The 18,725-nt window shown below is 45.8% G+C and overlaps 1 protein-coding gene across 1 annotated transcript in view; it reads left to right on the top strand.

The window, feature by feature from the left end:
• The first annotated feature begins 3,092 nt into the window (after positions 1–3,092).
• Positions 3,093–18,725, top strand: part of LOC140396641 (serine protease 27-like) — a 192,957-nt gene continuing 177,324 nt past the window's right edge. Inside the window, exon 1 of the mRNA XM_072485435.1 lies at positions 3,093–3,378. Within this exon, the coding sequence (XP_072341536.1) occupies positions 3,093–3,378 (286 nt within the window). The remainder of the gene's footprint in view (positions 3,379–18,725) is intronic.

Here is an 18,725-nt window from a genome sequence, read left to right as displayed (position 1 = left end):
CACACAAACTCACACAAACACAAACTCACACAGACACAAAAACAAATTCTCACAAAAACACACGCACACACAAACAAACACACGCACACAAACTCACACGCACACACAAACACACACACAAACTCACACACAAACACACACACAAACTCACACACACAAACGCACACACACACAAACTCACACAAACACAAACTCACACAGACACAAAAACAAAAATTCTCACAAAAACACACGCACACACAAACAAACATACACACACAAACAAACTCACACACAGACACAAAAACAAAAATTCTCACAAAAACACACGCACACACAAACAAACATACGCACACACACAAACACACACACACACAAACTCACACACACAAACACACACAAACACACACAAGCTCACACAAACACACAAACATACACAAACTCACACAAACAAACTCACACACAGACACAAAAACAAAAATTCTCACAAAAACACACGCACACACAAACAAACACGCACACACACAAACAAACGCACACACACAAACTAACACACACACACAAACAAACACACGCACAAACAAACACACGCACAAACAAACACACGCACACACACAAACAAACACACACACAAACTCACAAACTCACACGCACACACAAACACACACACACAAACTCACACACACACACAAACACACAAACATACACACACAAACACAAACTCACACAAACACAAACTCACACAAACACAAACTCACACACAGACACAAAAACAAAAATCCTCACAAAAACACGCACACACAAACAAACACGCACACACACAAACAAACACACACAAACAAACACACGCACACACACAAACAAACACACACACACAAACTCACACGCACACACACAAACGCACACACACAAACACACACACAAACTCACGCACACACACATACACACACAAACACAAACTCACACAGACACAAAAACAAAAATTCTCACAAAAACACACGCACACACAAACAAACACACGCACACAAACTCACACGCACACACAAACACACACACACAAACTCACACGCACACACAAACACGCACACACACATACACACACAAACACAAACTCACACAGACACAAAAACAAAAATTCTCACAAAAACACACGCACACACAAACAAACACACGCACACAAACTCACACGCACACACACACACACAAACTCACACGCACACACACAAACTCACACACACAAACGCACACAAACTCACACAAACACAAACTCACACAGACACAAAAACAAAAATTCTCACAAAAACACACGCACACACAAACAAACATACACACACAAACAAACTCACACACAGACACAAAAACAAAAATTCTCACAAAAACACACGCACACACAAACAAACACACGCACACACACGCACACAAACACACACACACACAAACTCACACACACAAACACACACAAGCTCACACAAACACACAAACATACACACACAAACACAAACTCACACAAACAAACTCACACAGACACAAAAACAAAAATTCTCACAAAAACACGCACACACAAACACACGCACACACACAAACAAACGCACACACACAAACAAACACACGCACACACACAAACAAACACATACACAAACTCACACAAACTCACACGCACACACAAACACACACACAAACTCACACGCACACACAAACACACACACACAAACTCACACACAAACGCACACACACACAAACTCACACACACAAACTCACACGCACACACACATACACACACAAACACAAACTCACCCAGACACAAAAACAAAAATTCTCACAAAAACACACACACAAACAAACACACGCACACAAACTCACACGCACACACAAACTCACACACACACAAACTCACACGCACACACAAACACACACACACAAACTCACACACACAAACGCACACACACACAGACTCACACACGCAAACTCACGCGCACACACACATACACACACAATCACAAACTCACACAGACACAAAAACCAAAATTCTCACAAAAACACACGCCCACACAAACAAACACACGCACACAAACTCACACGCACACACACATACACACATACACACACAAACTCACACAGACACAAAAACAAAAATTCTCAGAAAAACTCACACACACACACAAACAAACACACGGACACACAACAACTCACACACACAAACTCACACACACACACAAACACACACAAACATACACAAGCTCACACACAAAGACACCAATTAGGAGCAGGACGAGGTCATTCAGCCCCTTGAGCCCTGCTACCCCATTCTATAACACCCTGTCTGATCTGATTGGGGCCTCAACTCCACTTCCCTGCCCCTCCCCCTCGTAACCCTCCACTCCCTCGCCGATCAGAAATCTGCCTCACTCGGCCTTGAATATATTCAATGAGCCGCAGCCCCCACTGCTCTCCGAGGGTGGGGGGGGGGATTCCACAGACTGACCCCCCTCTGAGAGAAGAAATTCCTCCTTATCTCCGTCTCCAATGGGGAGACCCCCTTATTCTGAAACTGTGGCCCCCACGAGGGGGGGAAACATCCTCTCAGACCCACCCTGTCGAGCCCCCCTCGCAATCTGATAGGTTTCAATAAGATCACCTCTCAATCTTCTAAACCCCAATGGGTACAAACCGTTCCTCATCAGACACTCCCCCCCCCCCCCCCCTCATCCCAGGAATCAGCCCAGTGAACCTTCTCTGAACTGACTCCGTCGCGAGTCTATCCCTCCGAGAGTAAGGAGACCAAAACTGGACCCAGTGCTCCAGGTACATCTGTACACCCAGAGTGTACACTGCATATCCCAGTAAAAAGTGCCCTTTTACCTTTCGTTCACTGCTTGAGGTGTGATTCAGCTTCTGTGGTGATGTAACGGGGCCAGGTTGATCAGGGACATGTGGTGGATGCTGTGTATATGGACTCGCAGGGGATTGTTTTGTCTGTTGCCAACAGACATGCAAGCAAAATATAAAATACAGGCAGGGAGGGGGAATGGGGTCATGAGGGGACACTTGGGTGGGTTGGGCATGACTCAGCATGTGGGTGTCCTGCAGATAGTTCAAGGTGAATGGATGTGAGAATGAGAGCTGGAGGACCATCAAAGGTCATTGGGCTCCACGGCAGTTGGGGAGTCAAGGGTTGCACAGCCAGGATGGGTGGAATGACCTTTTCCTGCGCTGTGTGGTGTCACCAGGTTATGGAGTTGCTGATTTTAATCCGTTGTCATGTTTTCATCTTTCCCCGGCTGCTCACCCGCTCTTCCCGGACTCTGCAGCTGACTGTTGATCGAAGCGTTGAGAGGGGGACACGGAACGTGGACAATATGAAAATCTCTCACAGTCTGGGAGTGATGGTGGTCCTGAGCTGTAAGTTGCTGATTTCCCCGTGTAGGAAGGGGGAAGTAAGGTGTCTGTTCTGCAGGAATGGGCGCGTGTGGGAGAGCAGGAGGAGAGCGGAGGAGGAGGAGTGGGAAAGAGAAGGGATGATGGGGGAAAGAGAGACGGCGGACAAGGGAACGCTGAGAGGAGGGATAGAGGGTAAAGATTTGGTGTTGGAAATGGTGGGAAATGGAGATATGCAAAGATCAGGGAGGGTAACATTTGCAGTGGTGGATGGTGGAATCTCAAAACATAATTTCTACCTCATGGTGGGAGGCAGGACTGAGGAAGTGGCAAAGAAGGAGAGGGGCATTAAAAAGCTTAAATAGTCAGCAAAGATCAGGTAAAAGAATCCCAAGATACAAATCAGCAAGATATAATTAAAAAAAAAAAAATTTTCATTCAAATTTTCACAATATATTAGCAACAAAATACAGAAAGAAAGGAACGCACCCCCCCCCCCCCATATACACAAATAATAAATTAACACCCTTCATCAACACAAAGGCAAAAATACACTCCCACTCAAGAAACAACGAAAAACGAACCAACCCCCCCCCGGGTTGCTGCCGCTGCTGACCATCTTCTAACGTTCTGCCAGGAAGTCTAGAAACAGTTGCCACCGCCTGAAGAACCCTTGTACCGATCCCCTTAAGGCGAATTTCACCCTCTCCAATTTAATAAACCCCGCCATATCGCTGATCCAGGATTCCACGCTTGGGGGCCTCGCATCCAGGGCAGCACGGCAGCATTGTGGATAGCACAATTGCTTCACAGCTCCAGGGTCCCAGGTTCGATTGCGGCTCGGGTCGCTGCCTGTGCGGAGTCTGCACGTCCTCCCCGTGTGTGCGTGGGTTTCCTCCGGGTGCTCCGGTTTCCTCCCACAGTCCAAAGATGTGCCGGTTAGGTGGATTGGCCGTGATAAATTGCCCTTAGTGTCCAAAATTGCCCTGAGTGTTATGTGGGGTTGCTGGGTTGTGGGGATAGGGTGGAGGTGTTGACCTTGGGTAGGGTGCTCTTTCCAAGAGCCGGTGCAGACTTGATGGGCCGAATGGCCTCCTTCTGCACTGTAAATTCTATAATTCTATGATAATCCTTCCATGAAGAAGAATCCTTCGCCGGGCTACCAGGGACGCAAAGGCCAGAATACTGGCCTCTTTCGCCTCCTGCACTCCCGGTTCCTCTGCCACCCCAAATAGTGCGAGCCCCCAGCCCGGCTTGGCCCTGGAACCTACCACCCTCGACACCGTCCTCGCTACGCCCTTCCAAAATTCCTCCAGTGCTGGGCATGCCCAGAACATATGGGTGTGGTTTGCTGGGCTCCCTGAGCACCTAACACACCTGTCCTTGCACCGAAGAACCGGCTTATCCTTGCCCCGGTCATGTGAGCCCGATGCAGCACCTTAAATTGCATGAGGCTAAGCCTCGTGTAAGAGGAGGAAGAGTTGACCCTATGGCATCCACCCACATCCCCTCGTCAATCTCCTCACCCAACTCCTCCTCCCACTTACCCTTTAGCTCCTCCACCGAGGCCTCCTCCTCCTCCTGCATCACCGGATACGTTGCCGAGATCCTCCCCTCTCCAACCCACCCCCCCGACAGCACCCTGTCCTGGACCCCATGTGGCGGCAGCCGTGGGAACTCCACCACCTGGCGCTGAACAAACGCCCTTACCTGCATAGATCTGAAGGTGTTCCCCGGGGGGAGCACAAACTTCTCCTCCAGCTCACTCAGGCTCGCGAACTTCCCGTCCACAAACAGGTCCCCCATCCTTCTAATACCTACCCTGTGCCAGCTCAGAAACCCTCCGTCCATCCTCCCCGGGACAAACCGGTGGTTCCCCCGAATCGGGGACCGCACCGAGGCCCCCACCTCCCCCCTGTGGCGTCTCCATTGCCCCCAAATTTTGAGGGTAGCCGTCACAACCGGGCTCGTGGTGTACCTCGTTGGAGGAAGCGGCAGCGGCGCCGTCACCAGTGCCTCCAGGCTCGTGCCCACACAGGACGCCATCTCCAGCCTCTTCCATGCCGTCTCATCCCCCTCCATCACCCACTTACGCACCATTGCCACGTTGGCGGCCCAATAATACCCACAGAGGTTAGGCAGCGCCAACCCCTCCCCATCCTTGCACCGCTCCAGGAACACCCTTTTCACCCTCGGGGTCTTCTGCGCCCACACAAACCCCATAACGCTCCTGTTAACCCGCCTGAAGAAGGCCCTAGGGATCAGGATGGGGCGGCATTGGAACGGGAACAAAAACCTTGGGAGCACCGTCATTTTAACTGACTGCACCCTACCCGCCAGGGAGAGTGGCAGCTCGTCCCACCTCTTAAACTTCCCCTCCGTCTGCTCCACCAGCCTCGTGAAGTTAAGCTTATGTAGGGCCCCCCAGCCCCTAGCCACCTGGACCCCCAGGTACCTGAAACTCCTCTCCGCCCTTTTTAGCTGGAGCTCACCAATCCCCCTCCTGGTCCCCCGGGTGCACTACGAACAACTCACTCTTCCCCATATTAAGCTTGTACCCGGAGAAATCTCCAAACTCCCTAAGGATCCTCATTACCTCCGGCATTCCACCCACCGGGTCCGCCACATATAGCAGCAAATCATCCGCATAGAGCGACACCCGATACTCCTCCCCCCCCCCCCCCCCCCCCACCACCACCAGCCCCCTCCAGTTCCTCGACTCCCTCAACGCCATGGCCAGGGGTTCAATCGCCAGTGCAAAGAGCAGGGGGGACAGAGGACACCACTGCCTCGTCCCCGGTGTAGCCGGAAATACTCTGACCTCCTTCTGTTCGTGGCCACATTCGCCACCGGGGCCTCATACAGCAGCCTCACCCTCCTGACGAACCCCTCCCCGAACCCAACCCTTTCCAACGCCGCCCACAGGTACCCCCACTCCACCCTATCAAAGGCCTTCTCCGCATCCATCGCCGCCACTATCTCCGCCTCCCCTTCCATCGCCGGCATCATTATAACATTCAAGAGCCTCTGTACATTGGTGTTCAACTGCCTCCCTTTCACGAACCCCGTCTGATCTTCGTGTATGACCTACGGCACACAGTCCTCTATCCTCATGGCCAAAATCTTTGCCAGCAACTTTGCGTCTACATTTAAGAGTGAGATCGGCCTGTATGACCCACACTGTAGGGGATCCTTGTCCCGCTTCAGGATCAGGGAAATCAGCGCTCTAGACATCGTCGGGGGCAGAGCCCCCCCTTCCCTTGCCTCGTTAAAGGTCCTTACCAACAGCGGGCCCAGCAGGTCCGCATACTTCTTATAAAGTTCAACCGGGAACCCATCCGGCCCCGGTGACTTCCCCGCCTGCCTGTTCCCTATCCCTTTGACCAACTCCTCCAACCCAACCGGCGCCCCCAACCCCGCCACCTGCCCCTCCTCCACCCTCGGAAACCCCAGCCGGTCCAGGAAGCGACCCATCCCTCCCTCTTCCAGTGGGGGTTCAGACCGGTACAGTTCCTCGTAGAAGTCCCTGAAGACCCCATTGATACCCACCGCACTTTGCACCGTGTTCCCTCCTCCATCCCTAACTCCCCCGATCTTCCTAGCTGCCTCTCGCTTCCGAAGCTGGTGCGGCAGCTTACGGCTCGCCTTTTCTCCGTATTCATATACCGCCCCCTGCGCCTTCCTCCACTGTGCCTCTGCCTTCCTTGTGGTCAACAAATCAAACTCAGCCTGGAGGCTACGCCGCTCCCGAAGCAATCCCTCCTCCGGGGCCTCCGCGTACCTCCTATCCACCCTCACCATCTCCCCCACCAACCTCTCCCTCTCTCTCCTCTTCCCCCCTCTTCTTGTGTGCCCTAATGGAGATCAGCTCTCCTCTGACCACTGCCTTCAGCACCTCCCAGAGCAACCGTACTTGCACCTCCCCATTGTCATTAGCCTCCAGGTACCTCTCTATACACTTCCGGACCCGCCCGCTCACCTCCTCGTCCGCCAGCAACCCCACCTCTAGGTGCCACAATGGGCGCTGGTCCCTCTCCTCCCCCAACTCGAGGTCCACCCAGTGCGGAGCATGATCAGAAATGGCTATCGCCGAGTACTCCGCATCCTCCACCCTCGGAATCAGTACCCTGCTCATGACAAAAAAGTCAATCCGGGAATAGGCCTTGTGAACATGGGAGAAGAAAGAAAATTCCCTGGCCCCCGGCCTCGCAAACCTCCATGGATCCACCCTTCCCATCTGGTCCATGAACCCCCTCAGCACCTTGGCCACCGCCGGCCTCCTGCCCGTCCTAGACCTAGATCGATCCAGTGCTGGGTCCAGCACCGTGTTGAAATCTCCCCCCCCATTATCAGGCCCCCTGACTCCAGGTCCGGAATCCGGCCCAGCATACGCCGCATGAACCCCGCATCGTCCGAATTCGGGGCATATACATTGACCAACACCACCCGCTCCCCCTGCAGCTTGCCACTTACCATCACATACCTACCACCATTGTCTGCCACAATGCTCGACGCCTCGAACGACACTCTCTTCCCCCCCTAGATCGCCACGCCCCAATTTTTTGCATCCAAACCTGAATGAAACGCCCCTTTCTCAACCTTACCTGATCCACCACCCTCAGGTGTGTCTCCTGAAGCATGGCCACATCCGCCTTCAGCCCCTTCAGGTGCGCGAAGACCTGGGCCCGCTTGACCGGTCCATTCAATCCCCTTACATTCCAGGTTATCAGCCGGATCAGGGGGCTACTCACCCCTCTCCCCCGCCGACTAGCCATAACCCCTCCTCGGCCAGCCACGTGCCCGCACCCCCCGCACGGCCTGTTCCCCACAGCGGCAGACCCCGGCCCCGACCTCTTCTACCAACTCCAGCTCCCCCTTGGCCATTCCAGCAGCAACCCGGTCCCCCCACCCCCCGCCCCCCCTAGCTGCATTGCTCCCCCCATTGCACTCCAGTAAGTCAGCTGACTCCTGCTGACCCCGGCCACTCCCGCCGCTCCATCGACCCCCCCCCAAGTGTGGAACTTCCCCTCCTCCCCCCTGTCCACCAGCGGGATCTCGTCCATTCCACTCCCAGCGCGGGAGAGAAAGCCTGCGCTTTCCAGCTCCGGCCCCGCCCCTTCAGCCCTAAACGTGGGGAAGAAAAATCCCGCTCTTTCCACTCGCCCGTCCCCGCCTCCCCTGGCGCAGCACCCTTCCCAGGCCCGGTCCCACTACCCCCAACTCAGGCCTCTCCCTCCCCCGCGGGGCCCCATCTCCCCTACCGACCATCAACCCCCAAGCAGTTTACCTGCCCCCCCCGCCACGAGCCCGCCCGGCGGACCTAATTAAAACAATGCCCGATCAACCCCCAAAAAACAAAAACAAAAACCTCGAAACAAAACCCAACAATCCCCAACCATCCCTCCACCGCAACCCCTCATCCCCGACCCTTAGTCTGAGTCCAGTTTTTCGGCCGGAACAAAGGCCCACACTTCCTCCGGGGACTCAAAATAATGGTGTTGATCCTTATAGGTGACCCACAGACACGCCAGCTGCAGCATACCGAACTTCACCCCCTTCCTGTGCAGCACGACCTTCGCCCGGTTGTAACCTGCCCTCTTCTTCGCCACCTCCGCACTCCAACCCTGGTAGATCCGGACCTCCGCGTTCTCCCACCTGCTGCTCCGCTCCTTCTTGGCCCACCTTAACACACACTCTCGATCAGCAAACCGGTGGAACCGCACCAGCACCGCCCGCGGCGGCTCGCTGGGCTTGGGCCTCCTCGCCAGCACTTGGTGGGCCCCCTCCAGCTCCAAGGGCCCCTGAAAGGCCCCCGCTCCCATCAGCGAGTTCAGCCTGGTGACCACGTAGGCCCCCACGCCCGATCCCTTCAGCCCCTTCGGGAGACCCAGGATCCACAGGTTTTTCCGCCTCGACCAGTTCTCCATCTCCTCGAACCTCGCCTGCCATTTCTTGTGGAGCGTTTCGTGCGCCTCCACCTTCACCGCCAGGCCCAGGATCTCGTCCTCGTTCGCCGAGACCTTCTGCCGGACCTCCTGGATCGCCGCCCCTTGGGCCGTCTGGGTCTCCAGCAGCTTATTGATTGAAGCCTTCATTGGCTCCAGCAGCTCTGCTTTTAGTTCCTTAAAACAGCGCTGGAGAAGCTCCTGCTGCTCTTGCGCCCACTGTCTCCACGCTGCTTGGTCTCCGCCCGCCACCATCTTCCCTCCCTCGCACCTTTCTTTGCTTCACTGCCACTTTTTTAATCGCCCCGCTCCTGGTCCACTCCATACACTATCGGGGGAATGTTGCTGTCCCCTTCCCACACCGGGAAACGTCGAACAAGTGCCGTTACGCGCCCTAAATAGAGCCCAAAAGTCCGTTTTTAGCGGGAGCTGCCGAATGTGCGATTTAGCTCCGCATAGCCGCAACCGGAATTCGCAAGACATAAATTAATACACAGGCTTCTCCATATATTAGAAAAATATTATCTATGTAGTTTGTAAGAACACACTGGGTATAACACTGTATAAATTATATAATAGCACACTGCACATCACTGGGTATAGCACTTTATATAATAATACACCGTGTGTAACTGGGTACAATGCTGTACTTATTATATTATATAATAACACACCGTGTGTCACTGGGTATAGCACTTTATATAATAATACACCGTGTGTCACTGGGAATAACGCTGTATATATTATATAATAACACACCGTGTGTCACTGGGTATAACGCTGTGTATATTATATAATAACACAGTGTGTCACTGGGTATAACACTGTGTATATTATATAATAACACACCGTGTGTCACTGGGTATAACGCTGTGTATATTATATAATAACGCACCGTGTGACACTGGGTATAACGCTGTGTATATTATATAATAACACACCGTGTGTCACTGGGAATAACGCTGTATATATTATATAATAACACACCGTGTGTCACTGGGTATAACGCTGTGTATATTATATAATAACGCACCGTGTGACACTGGGTATAACGCTGTGCGTATTATATAATAACACACCGTGTGTCACTGGGTATAACGCTGTGTATATTATATAATAACACCGTGTGTCACTGGGTATAACGCTGTGTATATTATATAATAACACACCGTGCGTCACTGGGTGTAACGCTGTGTATATTATATAATAACACCGTGTGTCACTGGGTATAACGCTGTATATATTATATAATAACACCGTGTGTCACTGGGTATAACGCTGTGTATATTATATAATAACACCATGTGTCACTGGGTATAACGCTGTATATATTATATAATAACACACCGTGTGTCACTGGGTAGAACGCTGTGTATATTATATAATAACATGCAGTGTGTCACTGGGTATAACGCTGTGTATATTATATAATAACACACCGTGTGTCACTGGGTATAACGCTGTATATATTATATAATAACACACAGTGTGTCACTGGGTATAACGCTGTGTATATTACATAATAACACACCGTGTGTCACTGGGTATAACGCTGTGTATATTATATAATAACACACCGTGTGTCACTGGGTATAACGCTGTGTATATTATATAATAACACACCGTGTGTCACTGGGTATAACGCTGTGTATATTATATAATAACACACCGTGTGTCACTGGGTATAACGCTGTATATATTATATAATAACACACCGTGTGTCACTGGGTATAACGCTGTGTATATTATATAATAACACACCGTGTGTCACTGGGTATAACGCTGTGTATATTATATAATAACACACCGTGTGTCACTGGGTATAACGCTGTATATATTATATAATAACACACCGTGTGTCACTGGGTATAACGCTGTGTATATTATATAATAACACACCGTGTGTCACTGGGTATAACGCTGTGTATATTATATAATAACACACCGTGTGTCACTGGGTATAACGCTGTATATATTATATAATAACACACCGTGTGTCACTGGGTATAACGCTGTGTATATTATATAATAACACAGTGTGTCACTGGGTATAACACTGTGTATATTATATAACACACTGTGTGTCACTGGGTATAACGCTGTGTATATTATTTAATAACACACCGTGTGTCACTGGGTATAACGCTGTGTATATTATATAATAACACACCGTGTGTCACTGGGTATAACGCTGTGTATATTATTTAATAACACACCGTGTGTCACTGGGTATAACGCTGTGTATATTATACAATAACACACCGTGTGTCACTGGGTATAACGCTGTGTATATTATTTAATAACACACCGTGTGTCACTGGGTATAACGCTGTGTATATTATATAATAACACACCGTGTGTCACTGGGTATAACGCTGTGTATATTATATAATAACACACCGTGTGTCACTGGGTATAACGCTGTGTATATTATATAATAACACACCGTGTGTCACTGGGTATAACGCTGTGTATATTATATAATAACACACCGTGTGTCACTGGGTATAACGCTGTGTATATTATTTAATAACACACCGTGTGTCACTGGGTATAACGCTGTGTATATTATACAATAACACACCGTGTGTCACTGGGTATAACGCTGTGTATATTATTTAATAACACACCGTGTGTCACTGGGTATAACGCTGTGTATATTATATAATAACACACCGTGTGTCACTGGGTATAACGCTGTGTATATTATATAATAACACACCGTGTGTCACTGGGTATAACACTGTGTATATTATATAATAACACACCGTGTGTCACTGGGTATAACGCTGTGTATATTATATAATAACACACCGTGTGTCACTGGGTATCACGCTGTGTATATTATATAATAACACAGTGTGTCACTGGGTATAACACTGTGTATATTATATAACACACTGTGTGTCACTGGGTATAACGCTGTGTATATTATTTAATAACACACCGTGTGTCACTGGGTATAACGCTGTGTATATTATATAATAACACACCGTGTGTCACTGGGTATAACGCTGTGTATATTATTTAATAACACACCGTGTGTCACTGGGTATAACGCTGTGTATATTATATAATAACACACCGTGCGTCACTGGGTGTAACGCTGTGTATATTATATAATAACACCGTGTGTCACTGGGTATAACGCTGTGTATATTATATAATAACACACCGTGCGTCACTGGGTGTAACGCTGTGTATATTATATAATAACACCGTGTGTCACTGGGTATAACGCTGTATATATTATATAATAACACCGTGTGTCACTGGGTATAACGCTGTGTATATTATATAATAACACCATGTGTCACTGGGTATAACGCTGTATATATTATATAATAACACACCGTGTGTCACTGGGTATAACGCTGTGTATATTATATAATAACATGCAGTGTGTCACTGGGTATAACGCTGTGTATATTATATAATAACACACCGTGTGTCACTGGGTATAACGCTGTATATATTATATAATAACACACAGTGTGTCACTGGGTATAACGCTGTGTATATTACATAATAACACACCGTGTGTCACTGGGTATAACGCTGTGTATATTATATAATAACACACCGTGTGTCACTGGGTATAACGCTGTGTATATTATATAATAACACACCGTGTGTCACTGGGTATAACGCTGTGTATATTATATAATAACACACCGTGTGTCACTGGGCATAACGCTGTATATATTATATAATAACACACCGTGTGTCACTGGGTATAACGCTGTGTATATTATATAATAACACACCGTGTGTCACTGGGTATAACGCTGTGTATATTATATAATAACACACCGTGTGTCACTGGGTATAACGCTGTATATATTATATAATAACACACCGTGTGTCACTGGGTATAACGCTGTGTATATTATATAATAACACACCGTGTGTCACTGGGTATAACGCTGTGTATATTATATAATAACACACCGTGTGTCACTGGGTATAACGCTGTATATATTATATAATAACACACCGTGTGTCACTGGGTATAACGCTGTGTATATTATATAATAACACAGTGTGTCACTGGGTATAACACTGTGTATATTATATAACACACTGTGTGTCACTGGGTATAACGCTGTGTATATTATTTAATAACACACCGTGTGTCACTGGGTATAACGCTGTGTATATTATATAATAACACACCGTGTGTCACTGGGTATAACGCTGTGTATATTATTTAATAACACACCGTGTGTCACTGGGTATAACGCTGTGTATATTATACAATAACACACCGTGTGTCACTGGGTATAACGCTGTGTATATTATTTAATAACACACCGTGTGTCACTGGGTATAACGCTGTGTATATTATATAATAACACACCGTGTGTCACTGGGTATAACGCTGTGTATATTATATAATAACACACCGTGTGTCACTGGGTATAACGCTGTGTATATTATATAATAACACACCGTGTGTCACTGGGTATAACGCTGTGTATATTATATAATAACACACCGTGTGTCACTGGGTATAACGCTGTGTATATTATATAATAACACTGTGTCACTGGGTATAACACTGTGTATATTATATAACACACTGTGTGTCACTGGGTATAACGCTGTGTATATTATTTAATAACACACCGTGTGTCACTGGGTATAACGCTGTGTATATTATATAATAACACACCGTGTGTCACTGGGTATAACACTGTGTATATTATATAACACACTGTGTGTCACTGGGTATAACGCTGTGTATATTATATAATAACACACCGTGTGTCACTGGGTATAACGCTGTGCATATTATATAATAACACACCGTGTGTCACTGGGTATAACGCTGTGCATATTATATAATAACACACCGTGTGTCACTGGGTATAACGCTCTGTATATTATATAATAACACACAGTGTGTCACTGGGTATAACGCTGTGTATATTACAAATAACACACCGTGTGTCACTGGGTATAACGATGTGTATATTATATAATAACACACCGTGTGTCACTGGGTATAATGCTGTGTATATTATATAATAACACACAGTGTGTCACTGGGTATAACGCTGTGTATATTACAAATAACACACCGTGTGTCACTGGGTATAACGCTGTGTATATTATAGAATAACACACCGTGTGTCACTGGGTATAACGCTGTATATATTATATAATAACACACCGTGTGTCACTGGGTATAACTCTGTGTATATTATTTAATAAAACACCGTGTGTCACTGGGTATAACGCTGTGTATATTATATAATAACACACCGTGTGTCACTGGGTATAACGCTGTGTATATTATATAATAACACACCGTGTGTCACTGGGTATAACACTGTGTATATTATATAATACACTGTGTGTCACTGGGTATAACGCTGTGTATATTATATAATAACACACCGTGTGTCACTGGGTATAACGCTGTGCATATTATATAATAACACACCGTGTGTCACTGGGTATAACGCTGTGCATATTATATAATAACACACCGTGTGTCACTGGGAAAACGCTCTGTATATTATATAATAACACACAGTGTGTCACTGGGTATAACGCTGTGTATATTACAAATAACACACCGTGTGTCACTGGGTATAATGCTGTGTATATTATATAATAACACACCGTGTGTCACTGGGTGTAACGCTGGGTATAATATATAATAACACACAGTGTGTCACTGGGTATAACACTGTATATATTATATAATAACACACCGTGTGTCACTGGGTATAACGCTCTGTATATTATATAATAACACACCGTGTGTCACTGGGTATAACGCTCTGTATATTACAAATAACACACCGTGTGTCACTGGGTGTAACGCTGGGTATATTATATAATAACACACAGTGTGTCACATGGTATAACGCTGTGTATATTATATAATAACACACAGTGTGTCACTGGGTATAACGCTGTGTATATTACAAATAACACACCGTGTGTCACTGGGTGTAACGCTGGGTATATTATATAATAACACACAGTGTGTCACTGGGTATAACACTGTATATATTATATAATAACACACCGTGTGTCACTGGGTAAAACACTGTGTATATTATATAATAACACACCGTGTGTCACTGGGTATAATGCTGTGTATATTATATAATAACACACCGTGTGTCACTGGGTATAACGCTGTGTATATTACAAATAACACACCGTGTGTCACTGGGTATAACGCTGTGTATATTATATAATAACACACCGTGTGTCACTGGGTATAACGCTGTGTATATTATTTAATAACACACCGTGTGTCACTGGGTATAACGCTGTGTATATTATATAATAACACACCGTGTGTCACTGGGTATAACGCTGTGTATATTATATAATAACACACCGTGTGTCACTGGGTATAACGCTGTGTATATTATATAATAACACACCGTGTGTCACTGGGTATAACGCTGTGTATATTATATAATAACACAGTGTGTCACTGGGTATAACACTGTGTATATTATATAACACACTGTGTGTCACTGGGTATAACGCTGTGTATATTATTTAATAACACACCGTGTGTCACTGGGTATAACGCTGTGTATATTATATAATAACACACCGTGTGTCACTGGGTATAACACTGTGTATATTATATAACACACTGTGTGTCACTGGGTATAACGCTGTGTATATTATATAATAACACACCGTGTGTCACTGGGTATAACGCTGTGCATATTATATAATAACACACCGTGTGTCACTGGGTATAACGCTGTGCATATTATATAATAACACACCGTGTGTCACTGGGTATAACGCTCTGTATATTATATAATAACACACAGTGTGTCACTGGGTATAACGCTGTGTATATTACAAATAACACACCGTGTGTCACTGGGTATAACGCTGTGTATATTATATAATAACACACCGTGTGTCACTGGGTATAATGCTGTGTATATTATATAATAACACACAGTGTGTCACTGGGTATAACGCTGTGTATATTACAAATAACACACCGTGTGTCACTGGGTATAACGCTGTGTATATCATAGAATAACACACCGTGTGTCACTGGGTATAACGCTGTATATATTATATAATAACACACCGTGTGTCACTGGGTATAACTCTGTGTATATTATTTAATAACACACCGTGTGTCACTGGGTATAACGCTGTGTATATTATATAACACACCGTGTGTCACTGGGTATAACGCTGTGTATATTATATAATAACACACCGTGTGTCACTGGGTATAACGCTGTATATATTATATAATAACACACCGTGTGTCACTGGGTATAACGCTGTGTATATTATATAATAACACAGTGTGTCACTGGGTATAACACTGTGTATATTATATAACACACTGTGTGTCACTGGGTATAACGCTGTGTATATTATATAATAACACACCGTGTGTCACTGGGTATAACGCTGTGCATATTATATAATAACACACCGTGTGTCACTGGGTATAACGCTGTGCATATTATATAATAACACACCGTGTGTCACTGGGTGTAACGCTGGGTATATTATATAATAACACACAGTGTGTCACTGGGTATAACACTGTATATATTATATAATAACACACCGTGTGTCACTGGGTATAACGCTCTGTATATTATATAATAACACACCGTGTGTCACTGGGTATAACGCTCTGTATATTACAAATAACACACCGTGTGTCACTGGGTGTAACGCTGGGTATATTATATAATAACACACAGTGTGTCACATGGTATAACGCTGTGTATATTATATAATAACACACAGTGTGTCACTGGGTATAACGCTGTGTATATTACAAATAACACACCGTGTGTCACTGGGTGTAACGCTGGGTATATTATATAATAACACACAGTGTGTCACTGGGTATAACACTGTATATATTATATAATAACACACCGTGTGTCACTGGGTAAAACACTGTGTATATTATATAATAACACACCGTGTGTCACTGGGTATAATGCTGTGTATATTATATAATAACACACCGTGTGTCACTGGGTATAACGCTGTGTATATTACAAATAACACACCGTGTGTCACTGGGTATAACGCTGTGTATATTATATAATAACACACCGTGTGTCACTGGGTATACCGCTGTGTATATTATATAATAACACCGTGTGTCACTGGGTATAACGCTGTGTATATTATATAATAACACACCGTGTGTCACTGGGTATAACGCTGTGTATATTATATAATAACACACAGTGTGTCACTGGGTATAACGCTCTGTATATTATATAATAACACACAGTGTGTCACTGGGTACAACGCTGTGTATATTACAAATAACACACCGTGTGTCACTGGGTATAACGCTGTGTATATTATATAATAACACACCGTGTGTCACTGGGTATAACGCTCTGTATATTATATAATAACACACCGTGTGTCACTGGGTATAACGCTGTGTATATTATATAATAACACACCGTGTGTCACTGGGTATAACGCTGTGTATATTATATAACACCGTGCGTCACTGGGTAAAATGCTGTGTATATTATATAATAACACACCGTGTGTCACTGGGAATAACGCTGTGTATATTATATAATAACACACCGTGTGTCACTGGGTATAACGCTGGGTATATTATATAATAACACACCATGCGTCACTGGGTATAACGCTGGGTATATTATATAATAACACACCGTGTGTCACTGGGTATAACACCGTAGATATTATATAATAACACACCGTGTGTCACTGGGTGTTACGCTGGGTATATTATATAATAACACACCATGTGTCACTGGGTATAACAGTGTAGATATTATATAATAACACACCGTGTGTCACTGGGTGCAACGCTGGGTATATTATATAATAACACACCGTGTGTCACTGGGTATAACACTGTGTATATTATATAATAACACACCGTGTGTCACTGGGTATAACGCTGTGTATATTATATAATAACACACCGTGTGTCACTGGGTATAACGCTGTATATATTATATAATAACACACCGTGTGTCACTGGGTGTAACGCTGGGTATATTATATAATAACACACCGTGCATCACTGGGTATAACGCTGTGTATATTATATAATAACACACCGTGTGTCACTGGGTATAACGCTGTGTATATTATATAATAACACACTGTGCGTCACTGGGTATAACGCTGTGTATATTATATAATAACACACCGTGTGTCACTGGGTATAACACTGTAGATATTATATATTAACACACCGTGTGTCAGTGGGTGTAACGCTGGGTATATTATATAATAACACACCGTGTGTCACTGGGTATAACACTGTGTATATTATATAATAACACACCGTGCGTCACTGGGTGTAACGCTGGGTATACTATATAATAACACACCGTGTGTCACTGGGTATAACGCTGTGTATATTATATAATAACACACGGTGTGTCA

The sequence above is a fragment of the Scyliorhinus torazame genome, chromosome 19, assembly GCF_047496885.1.
Source record: "Scyliorhinus torazame isolate Kashiwa2021f chromosome 19, sScyTor2.1, whole genome shotgun sequence".
Lineage (NCBI taxonomy): Eukaryota > Metazoa > Chordata > Chondrichthyes > Carcharhiniformes > Scyliorhinidae > Scyliorhinus > Scyliorhinus torazame.
The sequence above is the reverse complement of the archived record's forward strand: the minus strand, read 5'-3'. Positions and strand labels throughout refer to the sequence as shown.